The 12,065-nt window shown below is 47.8% G+C and overlaps 5 protein-coding genes across 5 annotated transcripts; 4 read left to right on the forward strand and 1 right to left on the reverse strand.

Moving 5' to 3' along the window:
• Window positions 1-64: 64 nt before the first annotated feature.
• F5147DRAFT_415979 (pyridoxal phosphate-dependent transferase) lies at window positions 65-2,323 on the forward strand. The gene is made up of 9 exons (XM_041429707.1): window positions 65-162; window positions 215-250; window positions 305-492; window positions 543-646; window positions 700-1,149; window positions 1,202-1,659; window positions 1,706-1,903; window positions 1,958-1,984; window positions 2,044-2,323. The coding sequence occupies exons 1-9, from the start codon at window positions 148-150 to the stop codon at window positions 2,185-2,187; spliced, it is 1,620 nt and encodes a 539-aa protein (XP_041297081.1). The 5' UTR covers window positions 65-147; the 3' UTR covers window positions 2,188-2,323.
• A 799-nt stretch (window positions 2,324-3,122) lies between these two features.
• On the forward strand, window positions 3,123-6,852 carry F5147DRAFT_758718 (OPT oligopeptide transporter protein-domain-containing protein; the record flags this gene model as incomplete). Its single annotated transcript, XM_041440412.1, has 22 exons — window positions 3,123-3,260; window positions 3,322-3,403; window positions 3,467-3,561; window positions 3,614-3,817; window positions 3,870-4,023; window positions 4,071-4,093; window positions 4,152-4,392; window positions 4,446-4,605; window positions 4,658-4,807; window positions 4,861-5,012; window positions 5,068-5,153; window positions 5,209-5,434; window positions 5,486-5,545; window positions 5,603-5,715; window positions 5,768-5,838; window positions 5,889-5,962; window positions 6,016-6,102; window positions 6,157-6,225; window positions 6,276-6,344; window positions 6,422-6,503; window positions 6,551-6,650; window positions 6,772-6,852. 22 exons carry the CDS (start codon window positions 3,123-3,125, stop codon window positions 6,850-6,852), a joined length of 2,517 nt encoding a protein of 838 aa, XP_041297082.1.
• A 475-nt stretch (window positions 6,853-7,327) lies between these two features.
• Window positions 7,328-10,377, forward strand: F5147DRAFT_677112 (Transketolase, thiamine diphosphate binding domain-containing protein). Its single transcript, XM_041436097.1, has 16 exons — window positions 7,328-7,519; window positions 7,580-7,625; window positions 7,677-7,742; window positions 7,794-7,799; window positions 7,850-7,971; window positions 8,026-8,154; window positions 8,209-8,297; window positions 8,350-8,365; window positions 8,417-8,519; window positions 8,569-8,699; window positions 8,756-9,282; window positions 9,332-9,401; window positions 9,456-9,913; window positions 9,968-9,997; window positions 10,050-10,125; window positions 10,174-10,377. Exons 1-16 carry the CDS (start codon window positions 7,423-7,425, stop codon window positions 10,257-10,259), a joined length of 2,052 nt encoding a protein of 683 aa, XP_041297083.1. The 5' UTR covers window positions 7,328-7,422; the 3' UTR covers window positions 10,260-10,377.
• On the reverse strand, window positions 10,378-11,169 carry F5147DRAFT_677118 (cytochrome b-c1 complex subunit 7). Its single transcript, XM_041436098.1, has 4 exons — window positions 11,000-11,169; window positions 10,916-10,944; window positions 10,742-10,861; window positions 10,378-10,686 (listed from the first exon to the last, which is right to left on the reverse strand). The coding sequence occupies exons 1-4, from the start codon at window positions 11,133-11,135 to the stop codon at window positions 10,594-10,596; spliced, it is 378 nt and encodes a 125-aa protein (XP_041297084.1). The 5' UTR covers window positions 11,136-11,169; the 3' UTR covers window positions 10,378-10,593.
• A 172-nt stretch (window positions 11,170-11,341) lies between these two features.
• Window positions 11,342-12,021, forward strand: F5147DRAFT_630203 (nucleoside diphosphate kinase; the record flags this gene model as incomplete). The annotated part of the gene is made up of 5 exons (XM_041432768.1): window positions 11,342-11,383; window positions 11,440-11,554; window positions 11,613-11,765; window positions 11,818-11,908; window positions 11,958-12,021. 5 exons carry the CDS (start codon window positions 11,342-11,344, stop codon window positions 12,019-12,021), a joined length of 465 nt encoding a protein of 154 aa, XP_041297085.1.
• Between the last annotated feature and the right edge of the window lie 44 nt (window positions 12,022-12,065).

The following is a 12,065-nucleotide window of genomic DNA, read 5'->3' on the forward strand; positions in this document are numbered from 1 at the left end:
GGTCGCTCCAAAGAACATTCTCTGCACCATGTGGTCGGAATTGGATTCCACCGCTACCACTTAAATGGGACCGACGTCATATAAAATCGTTGCCATTCGCAAATACTGACCGCCCATCTCTAGCTTTATCCACATCTATCATTTACCATGTCTCTCTCAAAGGTGAGTCTTTATTTTCCATGCTCGTGGAACACTTCGCTTTAGCTCCACATAGCACATCAATCCTAGCAAACTCATCCGCGAGTCCAAGGTTAGGGGTTCGCCACCGAATTCTATCATATTCTGGCTGATAGAATGTCCTCAGGATAAGAACTCCAACCATCATCATCTGATTAGTTCTAGGGAGTCTGATTCTACATCTCACCCATATGGAGCGCGGTACGGAATCACATCTGTCCCCAAGTTTCATATCCCTTCCAAGGGAACCAGCGCGCAGACCGCGTACCAGCTGATCCATGATGAACTGGCCCTTGATGGATCTCCCAGTCTCAAGTCAGTCTCTTGAAGTTCGTATTATTTGTTGTCTTCTCACTTTTCCAAAGTCTTGCGTCCTTTGTGAACACCTGGATGCCAGAGCCTGCGGACAAGTTGATGTTGGAAAATATGTCCAAAAACTTGATCGATCAGGATGAGTATCCTATGACGCGTATGTCACAAATAGTCACCATTCTGGCAATTTCCACTCATGATCACGTGCAGAGGAAATTCATACCCGTTGTGTCTCGATCCTTGCTGATCTTTGGCATGCACCTTCGGCGCATCAGGCAATTGGGACCGCTACTACTGGTTCATCGGAAGCTATACAGCTGGGGGGTCTTGCCATGAAGCGGCTCTGGCAAGAGCGTCGCAAGGCTGAGGGCAAGTCTATCCATGAGCCTGGCCCCAACATCGTCATGGGTGCCAATGCCCAGGTCGCTCTTGAAAAGTTTGCACGTTACTTCGAGGTTGAATGCCGCCTCGTCCCAGTTAGTGTCGAGAGCAAGTATAGACTCGACCCCCAGAAAGCCATGCAATATGTCGACGAAAATACCATTGGCGTTTATGTCATCCTCGGTAGTACTTACACCGGTCACTATGAACCAGTAAAGGAGATGTCTGACCTTCTCGACGAATACGAGCAGAAGACAGGAATCAGCATCCCCATCCACGGTGATGCATCTTTGTATTATGTTCCCTTCATATTCACTGACTCCCCGTTTAGTCGACGGAGCTTCGGGTGCCTTCGTCGCGCCCTTTGCGCACCCAAAGCTGCTTTGGGACTTCAAGCTTCCGCGGGTTGTCTCTATCAACACCTCAGGCCACAAGTATGGTCTGGCTTACGTAGGTGTCGGTTGGGTGGTATGGCGCTCCAAGGCATACCTTCCGAAGGACCTCATCTTTGAGTTGCATTACCTTGGTTCAGTCGAGTACTCGTTCTCGCTCAACTTCTCCCGTCCTGCCGCACCCATCATCGCTCAATACTTCAACTTTGTGCACCTTGGGTTTGAGGGATACCGTGCAGTAGCTAAGGATGACCTCAAAAATGCAAGGCTCTTGAGTCGTGCTCTCGATAAGTCTGGCTGGTACACAGTTCTTAGCGATATACACCGGCCAAAAGCCAAAAATATTCTTCAGGAGAATAACCATGGGACTACCGACTTCGACGAAGAAAACTCGGAGGTTAGCATTCTACCACTGGATAGCAACGCTTTCTGACGTTCCGCAGAACTATGAAGACGGTCTTCCGGTTGTCGCATTCCGGTTCTCCGACAGCTTCCAAGAGTCGTACCCTGAAATCCAACAGAAATGGATTCAGATTCTTTTGCGAACTAAAGGGTGGATTGTCCCGAACTACGAACTTGCCCCTGACTTGGACAAAGTTGAAATCCTTCGGGTCGTCATCAGGGAGAACGCGACTGAAGCGGTGAGCATTCTTATCCTAATTTTCTTGTCAAGCTTTATTGAGGCTATCATCTAGCTGGTGGAGCGCCTGTTGGGAGATATCGTAAGAAACGTTGAATACTTTAGCTAGAGCAAGAGCTGACATGAATGATGATTGTTCAGATCGAGATTACCCAAGACATCATTAAACAAGACTCCCCGACAAATGCCCTCACCTTACTTGGAAAACACAGCCGTGACAATGTTGGTAAGATGGACGAAGGCTCTGGGTCGAAGTACTCTGGTACGTACTCGAAGCAGTGTTAGAGATGGCTGAGGTGAGAGAGCGGTAGAAATATGGCGATATTTTAGCATTGGCCCAAGGCTCGGTTCAGATGTACGATTGTAGGAATAAGGAACTTTGTCAATTTCAAAACTTTGGTTCTGGTCACTTATGTCCGACGAAAGAGCAATCGCCGTCGTCGACACTCGTTACGCCAGTTGGTCTACGGCCATACCCGATAATTGGCTGACCAGTAAGTAACTCAGGCACGTGTACGTTAAGTCAAGCTTATGTAATTAGACAGGGCTGGCAAATGAATATGGCGAATATGTTGGTACTACGCATACTAAACTACGAATACCTCGACTTTTCCAGCGATGGTCGGCCAAAGGCTGTACGCGCCATGTGTAGATACTACATCTAAGATTAAATTGAGATAAGTTGGTATATTAATATACAACCGCGCAGCCCTGACCGTCGCGAACACATGGAAATCGTGAGACCGCATGGGTGAGATACCAACCTTAGTACTATGTATTACTACGTAGCACGTAGTACGGTATACTCGAGTATCGACCAATTGAAACTTAAACTCAAAATATTATGAAATTCATCAATCATTAGCCAGAACGTTCAATAGTATGGACTGTCAGTCCAGAGTCATAGCTTGGCAAGCAGTAAGTGTTGTCAGCTGTATCCTTGAAGCTTTCGCAACCTAACCCACTGCCAGGTCATACATAGGATCCACGTATTGGTAGTGACACTCTGTTTGGGCTCCCGGATATTAGTAGAATGCGTCACCTGCCAGCGGCAATCGGTCTGACCCTGCTTATCAACGGGAGTCTGCGTTTCTCAAGCAGAGTTACCCCATCTGAGTATCATATCTTCTCCTTTCACCCGAGATGCACGTATTTAAGGGAACATCGGAAGCCCACCTGCCTATACAATCTCTGCGCGAGTCACGGCCCATTCTCATCTTATGGAGCCATCCAAGGTGCTTGAGCATCGGGAGGAAGACTTGAAGGGCTTCAGTGTTTACAGCACAAAGAGTCTAGAAGAAGCCCCCTCTCAAGAGTCTGAGCAGGTTGTCCGCGGGGCAGGAGACATTACCAACTTGGTAGGTCTAACAACAGGAGTGTCCGACGACTGGTCGGCTTAACATGTTGAATTTTCTCTAGATCATATCAGATGAGGATAATCCTGAGCTCCCCGCACTGACCTTCCGATTTTGGGTCCTTGGTACCGGGCTAGCGACTTTTGGTGAGTTGGGACGAAGCCTGATACTCTCGATATCGACCCAAAATGACGTTCAACCTGTCTCAGGATCTGTTCTATCCGAGATTTATTTTTGGAAACCCCAGAATGCTACAGTGTCGGCCTTATTTCAACTCATTATATCCTACATTCTGGGTAATGCAGTGAGTTTCTGCAGTTTGCTTCACTATGTTTCAATTCATCGAGAGTATGAAGATGCACTATGCTATGCCTTCGACAGGGATTTGGCGCCATCTCAATCCTGGGCCGTTCAACATCAAGGAGCATACGTGCATCACCATTATGGCATCCACTGCATCAACTACAGCTACTGCTATTGGTATAATAGCAACACTTGATTTGTTTTACGGCGTGACCTTGAATCCTGGAGCGGCAATCTTCCAAACGTTCGCATCGCAGGTGCTACCAACCGCTTGCTAAGTCTGATATTGGAATTGACCCCATGATTCAGTCGATTGGATATGGTTTTGCAGGGCTTTTAAGAACCCTCCTCGTATGGCCAACTTACGCACTGTATCCGAACCAACTCCCGTCAATTTCTCTTCTGCAATCCATGCACTTTGGTGGTTTACTCAACAGCAAGAAAATGAAGTACTTCTGGATTGGTAAATCTTTTTAAATCGAACTTCATGAACGCTGAAGAGCTCCTCAGTCTTTTGGGCCATCTTTTGTTGGGTCGGTGAAGCAACATAACACGAGCTCACCCTCGCTGATCTCATGTTACCACCCACAGGAAATCATTCCGACTTGGATGTTCCCCCTTCTAACGGCGTTCTCTATTATTTGCCTGGCTGATAATGGTCGCTCGGCTGTTGTTCGCAACATCTTTGGTGGGGGAGGGTCCAATGAAGGTTTAGGTCTGCTGTCATTCAGTTTCGACTGGAGCTTGATCACACAAGCGTATCCTTTATATTGGCCTCTGCAGACTCAAGTTTCTTCCTGGATTGGGCTAGCATTTTGTTATGCTCTGATGAGTGAGTCGCGTCATACAATTCCCTTGTCACATCATTCATCGATTCGCTGTCAGCCGCATGCTATTATGCAGACGTGTTCCAAGGGTATTCGAGGGGGTTACCGTTCATGTCAACTGCGCTATTTACTGGTAATGGCTCATCGTACAACCAATCCGCGATCCTTACCCCCGACAATACACTCGACCCGGAAAAGTATGCTGAAGTTGGACCCCCGTACGTACATAAACAGGCATAGTAATCTTTTTGTGATGAAAATGCTTTTCAGGTTCATGACAACAACCTACGCAGTTTCTACCCTTATGAGCTATGCTTCTATGGGAGCAGCATTTTCCCACATACTTTTGTGGCACTGGACAGAGCTATGGGAAGCTTTCAAAGGCTTCAACTTCCTAAAGTCAGAGCAGGAATTTGACGAGTGAGCTATACCTTTTTCTTTACTTTCGGACTTCCTTCAACATTGCATTCCAGTGTTCACTTTCAGCGAATGAAAGTGTATAAAGAGGTTCCACAATGGTGGTACGGTTCTGTTTTCATCGTATCATTAGGCCTAGCGATTGGTATGGCGTACGTTGGCATCAACACCCTTCCATGGTGGTCTCTCATCGTTTTTACCATCCTCTGTGAGTTACCGACTTTGCCAAGGAGTTCGATTCCACCTCATGTTCTCTTGCATAGCATTCATTATCGCCGTCATCCTTGGTTTCATATATGCTGTGACAGGATTCCAGATCCCCACTGGAGGTTTTGTGCAAGTCATTGCTGTCGGTGGTTTTTCTGCATTAATGGTAGCGGTCAACTCTGACAGGTTATGTTTAGGCATATGTTCACCCTCAGCAACCGGTTCAGAATATGTATGCAAAGTTGTACGGTTACAACACTGCTTATCAGACATTTGCCATGCTCTCCGATTTGAAGCTAGGTGCTATCTTCCACTTTGATGAGTTGACTCAAGATCTAACGTTTGTTTTCGAAGGACAATATGCAAAGGTACCGCCTAGAGCTACCTTTGTTGCGCAAATCAGCGGCACGATTCTTGGGGCCAGTAAGTAACTGACGTTTTACGAGGCTTATCTCGCTGAATGCTTTGGTTGAGTTTTCAATTATGTCCTCTATAAGTCCATCGTAGACGCACACAGAGCTGATTTGATAAACCGTGCGCTATATCATACATATACAGTCTCTACTCGAACTCAAACAAGATTGATTGTAGCGATCGGAACACGTATATGGTCAGGGTGGGGCTCACAGGAGATCAACTCAGCAGCAATTACATGGGGCGCTCTGAGTGCAGAGCTATACGGCCCAGGTAAAACCTACTTTCAGGTAAGTTCTCAAGTAGATTGTTGCGAATGCAAATTCACGAATCTTTTTCCAGCTTCCTCTCGGACTTCTATACGGGTTTCTCGCTCCTTTCTTGCTCTATGCTATGCATCGCTTATTCCCAAGGTAATTTCCTCTGAAGATTATTTATAGAGATCTGATACTCGGGACGACAGACAATGGATCTGGTCCTACCTTAACATGCCGATTATATTTACGTATCTTGGTTGGCTTCCATACTCAGTTAATGGTACGTTGGCGAATCGTACGATGTTCCGTAGCTTGTACTGATGATTAATACAGGGATGTGGTGGCCAGGGTTCGCCATCGGGTTGTATACGCAATGGTGGGTCAGGACTAGGAAGCCAAGATGGTACATCAAATACAACTGTGCGTAATCTGACTGGAGATATCACGATCAACCAACTAGGGATGACTATGTAGATCTGACCTCCGCCGCTCTGGACGGAGGTACGTCCATCATTTACTTCATCCTTAATTTTGCGGTGTTCGGTGAGTTCTATGTTTGCAAGTTCGCCTCAATTGTACTTACTCCATTTAAGGGGCAAGCGGAAATGCCATAAGCTTCCCTACGTGGTGGGGAAATCCGGATCCGAGCGTTATTAGTGTCGGTGAGATCATGACTACATCATTCTTTGTCAAGATGATTGACTCATCTGCCAAAATCAGACCATTGTATGGCCACTAGTTCTTCATAACGTGGTCACCAGTGATAGGCCACCTTCCCCTGACGAAGTGTATTTGATAGCGGTTTTGTTGAAATGCAAAAGGTTCATGTATTTGAGATTTCTCAACTATCATGACAATTCAATGCTAGGGAAGAGATATGTCGCACTTACTATGAGGCCGTTATGACATTTGTGGCCATTCGTTTGCTGTGGGAGATGCTTTACATAACTGATCCGGCCAAGTTTCTTGTGAGACAATTTTGACGACATCAGAAAATATCATGCGTATGTCGACTACGTGAGAGGTGCGGTTGGGTAGGAACGACTAGAGCTTAATCATCCTCGTGAAGCTCCTTCCAAACCTGTTCAGTTTTCAAACGTTGCTCTTTGGCCTGGGCCCGGTTACGAGTCGAGCGCTCGACGCGCTAAGCCAAGGAAATATCAGCGCTAGGAGGGGCGTACTAAAGGCAGGCAACTAACCTCTTTTCGAAGGCACTTATTAAGGCTGTCCTTTTCTTGGTTGCAACCACCAGTGAGACGCGCCCAGATACTGACATGACATGCATCCAGTGCCTGGATGAATTCCCTGCAGACTTTGATGGCTAGGTCAGAACAGGAAAGAATATCACAAAGGCCGTGCGCCGCACCTATTCGTTTATCAGACAACTGCGGATGCATCTGAGAAATGCTGCATGAAAAGTGTTACAGGGCTACACGGCACCGACTGACAGTGGGATCCAAGGCAGTTGTCGAAAACCAGTGTCGGCGAGTTAACGATACACGCACAGACCAAGATGAGAAGAGAGCTCCGGTCAAGTCCCGGTTGTATGTTTTCCGTAGGCAACCGTCCTGTCCGAGAGAGTTAACGCGAGAATCGACGTGTGAAATGGTTCCATGGTCGTAAGCCTTCGTAAGCCGGTCGCTAACTTAAATCGCATCAGTACAGCTTGAAACAGTTATCTCTGAGGGGTATATATTAACCCGAACAATTCTAACTCCTTCTCCTTCAAATCTATCAATCATGTCTTTCACTCCGGAGTCAACAGACAACACCTCCATTGCCACCATCCGCACTCTTGCTGCCGATGTCGTTGGCAAGGCAAACTCTGGCCATCCAGGTGAGCACGACTAGATCAACTTCATCATGTGCAACGATAACGACGATGACCATCTTTAAGGTGCACCCATGGGGATGGCGCCTGTCTCCCATGTTCTCTTCACAAGGCAAGTCATATCAATGCGTCCACATCGTACGATTATTTAATAATACCCTAGATTCTTCAACGCGAACCCCAAAAACTCCAAGTGGTTTAACCGCGACCGATTCGTTCTATCTAATGGGTGAGTTTGTGTCCATATTCATATTCGACTGCTCGCTGATGAACACTGCAGACACGCGTATGCACTTGACCCCTGACTGGTGTATCACTAACTGATGGGCAATCTAGTTGCGCACTGCAGTACATCTTGTTGCACCTCTTGGGATACAAGCTTTCCATGGATGACCTTAAGGCATTCAGGCAGCTTGATTCTTTGACCCCTGGTCACCCGGAGGCACACCATACTGATGGTAAGTGCTATTTATGACACAGTCCAGGTTGACGGATCGCTGACACTACGCCAGGTATCGAGGTCACCACCGGTCCCCTTGGTCAGGGATTCGCCAACGGTGTTGGTCTCGCTATGGCGCAGGCACACTACGGCGCAGTTTACAACCGTCCCGGTTTTGATCTTATCAACAACTACACGTATGGTTAGTACTTTCCCAGTTCCGAAGATTCGGAATGTCATAGCCGTGTGCCTGCAGTTTTCACTGGAGATGGTTGTTTGATGGAGGGTGTTGCAAGCGAAGCCGCTTCCCTTGCTGGTCACTTGCAGTTGGGCAACTTGATCGTCGTGCGTACCTTTCACGTGTGACTTTTCCCCTCGATTAACCGGTCTGTCCCAGATCTATGATGATAACCGTACGTCGGTTCCTTATTTGCGGCTCCGTTCCGTGACTAATCCCCATTAAGACATTTCTATTGACGGTGACACCGCTGTTGCTTTCACTGAGAATGTCGAGCAGCGCTTCTTGTCATACGGCTGGCAAGTTCTCCACGTCAATGACGGTGACCAGTACGAGATGGTTTCTCATTCATATTTTCAATGTTTGACTTGCGCCCAGCGATCTTGCTGCCATTAACGGTGCCATTGTCGCTGCCCGTGCCGAGAAGACCAAGCCTACCATCATCTGTCTCAAGACCACAATCGGTTACGGATCAAAGCAACAGGGCACCCACGGTGTTCATGGCGCTCGTGCGTGTGATTTTTTGACATATCAAGTGCCTGTGTGCGAACCATCTTTCCCCCAGCTCTCAAGGCCGATGACATTCAATCCCTGAAGAGCAAATTTGGATTCCCTCCTGACCAAAAGTTCTACGTGCCTAAGGAGACTTATGACACTTACCGAGCAGCTGCCCTTCGCGGCGCCAAGCTCGAGTCCCAGTGGAACAGCCTTCTCGCCGAGTATGCCAAAGCATACCCCAAAGAGCACGCCGAGCTCACTCGCCGGATTTCTGGGAGACTCCCGGAAGGATGGGAGCAAAAACTCCCTGTGTACACCCCTGCCGATCCTGCTCAAGCATCTCGCAAGCTATCTGAGCTTGTGCTTACGGCGATCACTCCCGCACTCCCCGATCTCATGGGTGGTTCTGCCGATCTGACAGGCAGTAACTTGACCAAGGTCAAGGGAACTGTTGACTTCCAACCCCCTAGCACCGGACTCGGAAACTACGCCGGCACGTATATTCGATATGGTGTTCGTGAGCACGGTATGGGCGCCATTGCCAATGGTCTGCATGCTTATGGTGGTATTGTGCCATTCGTCGCTACATTCTTGGTGAATAGCGTGCTTCCTTAGCCGATGTTTCTCGCTGACCCCATCTTAGAACTTTGTTTCATATGCGGCTGGTGCCGTCAGGTTGTCCGCGCTCAGCAAGCATCAGGTAATCTGGGTCGGTGAGTAAACAGAATTCTTCAGAAACAAGGAAACGATGTTCATGATTTGTCAAGCCACGCACGATTCCATCGGTCTTGGAGAAGACGGTCCCACTCATCAGCCGATCGAAACCGGCATCCACCTGCGTGCAATCCCCAACCTCGACTTCTGGCGCCCTGCAGATGGTAACGAAACGTCTGCAGCCTATCTCGTTGCTCTCAAGAGCACGCAGACACCATCCGTCCTCTCACTTTCCCGGCAGAACCTGCCTAACCTTGAGGGCTCCACCATTGAGCGTGCAGCACGGGGTGGATACGTGCTCTACGAGGTCGCTAACGAGGACCTGACGATTGTCAGCAGCGGCAGCGAGGTTCCGATCGCCCTCGAAGCAGCGAGCTTGCTTAAGAAAGAGGGTGTCAACGTCCGGCTTGTCAGCTTGCCTTGCTGGTCGGTGTTTGACAAGCAGGATGAGCAATACAGGCTCAGTGTCCTCAGGAGCGGTGCTCCTATTCTGTCATTAGAGGCACTCACGGTAAATTTGAATACCTAAAGAAGTGGCACATTTGGCTGACTTGTCTCGAAATAGACCACTGGTTGGCAAAAATACAGCCACGAGGTAAGATTTCGTGATCGCATCGATTTTGCTAAATAGCTCATATATTTGGCAGCAATATGGTCTACCTGCATGGGGAGCTTCAGGACCGTACCTCAAGGTGTATGAGAAGTTTGGCATCACTGGCCCTAGTAAGTTAGCGCATACACAAGACTGTGACGTTACTAACTGTGATCCAGACATTGCCGCCGTTAGCAAGAAGGTCATCGCGTTCTACAAGCAGAAGGGCGGTCAAGTTGTGTCTCCTCTCGTCAAGGCTTTGTAGAAACCGTTTATTGTGTCGAGTAGTACTAAAAAAGTTTGCCGGTCCTGGAATTAGGTTAGATTACTTGTAGAAAGCGATGTAAAGATCCTGTAATCAAATAGATTGATGATTGACAAGTTGTGGTGCTTTGTCCTACATAGAGTATCGCTCTGAAAGGGACAGAAACTGGATATATATATATCAAAGTTGTGGTGCTGCAGAGGGTAATCAAACAAAATTGAAGCACCCTTCTTGATTATAGTTCAAGTGAACAGTATAAAACTTCAGGTGAAGTCATCGCCAATATGTGTGGATATGGATAGTCACAACTGTGAGTCTACATGGATGCGAATGTCTATTTGCGTTGGACGGTCATTGCGTCCCAGGTGAATCTCTCCTCCTCTTCCTTAATGATGTTCAGAATATGAGGCTGGAGGTATCGCTTGTCCTGAAACAGCGGTCAGCGTCAATCCACTTTTTAGTACTGCGAGATATCAACGTACATCCTCAGGCTTAGACCACTGTTCTTTTGGCAAAGGTTTGTGGTGAAGATCACAGTTGCTTGCAATTTTGAAGCGGTAGGAGCGCTCATAGGTTTCTCGCGGAGTTAAACGACCGAGTGCCTGTAATTCCAGTCAACGTTAAATATGTTCACAAAAAGTGGATAGGCAACTCACCCTTTGGACTTGTGGGTTCTCTTCGACCTCTACATGAATCCAATTTCAACATATTCATCCCCGAACTGAACATATGACACGCACGGAGGTCATCATACTTGAGGCCCATCTTGCGGTAGCCCATGAGGTCAGCATACCAGTGAGCGACTGGTGTCACATATTTCTTGAGCGTCCGCGAGGAACGAATGTAGGGTGCGAGGGAAGGGCCGAGCACGTTCATCGCGTTGGCTACTGAGTATGGTGTCTTCGCGAAACTACAATTCAAGAAGCGGAGCCACCCGGGAAGGTTATTTGGCGTTATTTGCATCCGCTTTATTTAGACTTATTTTTCAAAAAGATAAGATCTGGTAAGATAAAACTCGCAACAAATCTTGACTGCGATCATTTAGAATCACTTCCTCATCTTTCCGCTCAGATACAACAAAAATGGCCCCCAACATCCGTGAACGCACCTACATCATGATCAAGGTAGCCATCTATCATCTCGAGATCATCATCCGCTGAACGTCCGCACCATCTTCTAGCCCGATGGTGTTGACCGTGGTCTTGTTGGCGAGATCACCGCCCGCTTCGAGAAGCGCGGCTTCAAGCTCATCGCCGCCAAGCTCATCTCTCCTTCCAGAGAGCATCTCGAGAAGCGTGAGTTGGAGATCCAACCATATTTTCAACGCAATGATTGATCACATTCGGTTTGTAGACTATGAGGACCTCAGAGAGAAGCCCTTCTTCCCTGGCTTGATCACATACATGCTCTCTGGCCCTGTATTTGCCATGGTCTGGGAGGGCTTGGATGCTGTGAAAACTGGCCGTGTCATGTTGGGCGCCACCAACCCCCTTCAGTCAGGCCCTGGTCAGTCTATCATAAGTCATCAGGTTACACTTAGGTGCTCAATTTATCTTAGGCACCATCCGCGGTGACTATGCCCTTGCCGTTGGCCGTAACATCTGCCATGGCTCTGATTCCGTCGAGAGTGCCGAAAAAGAGATCTCTCTGTAAGCTCACAAGAACGCCTCGATTTATTCCGTCTGACCATCTTCGCAGCTGGTTCCCTAACGACCTCATCCAATATTCGCGCTCCAATGAGGCAAAGGTCTACGAGATCTAGACGCAGACAAAAGGATAGCAACAATAATTGCCAATGTTGTAAAC

This window comes from Suillus discolor, assembly GCF_016758755.1.
Source record: "Suillus discolor strain FC423 chromosome Unknown F5147scaffold_8, whole genome shotgun sequence".
In the NCBI taxonomy this organism is placed as follows: domain Eukaryota; kingdom Fungi; phylum Basidiomycota; class Agaricomycetes; order Boletales; family Suillaceae; genus Suillus; species Suillus discolor.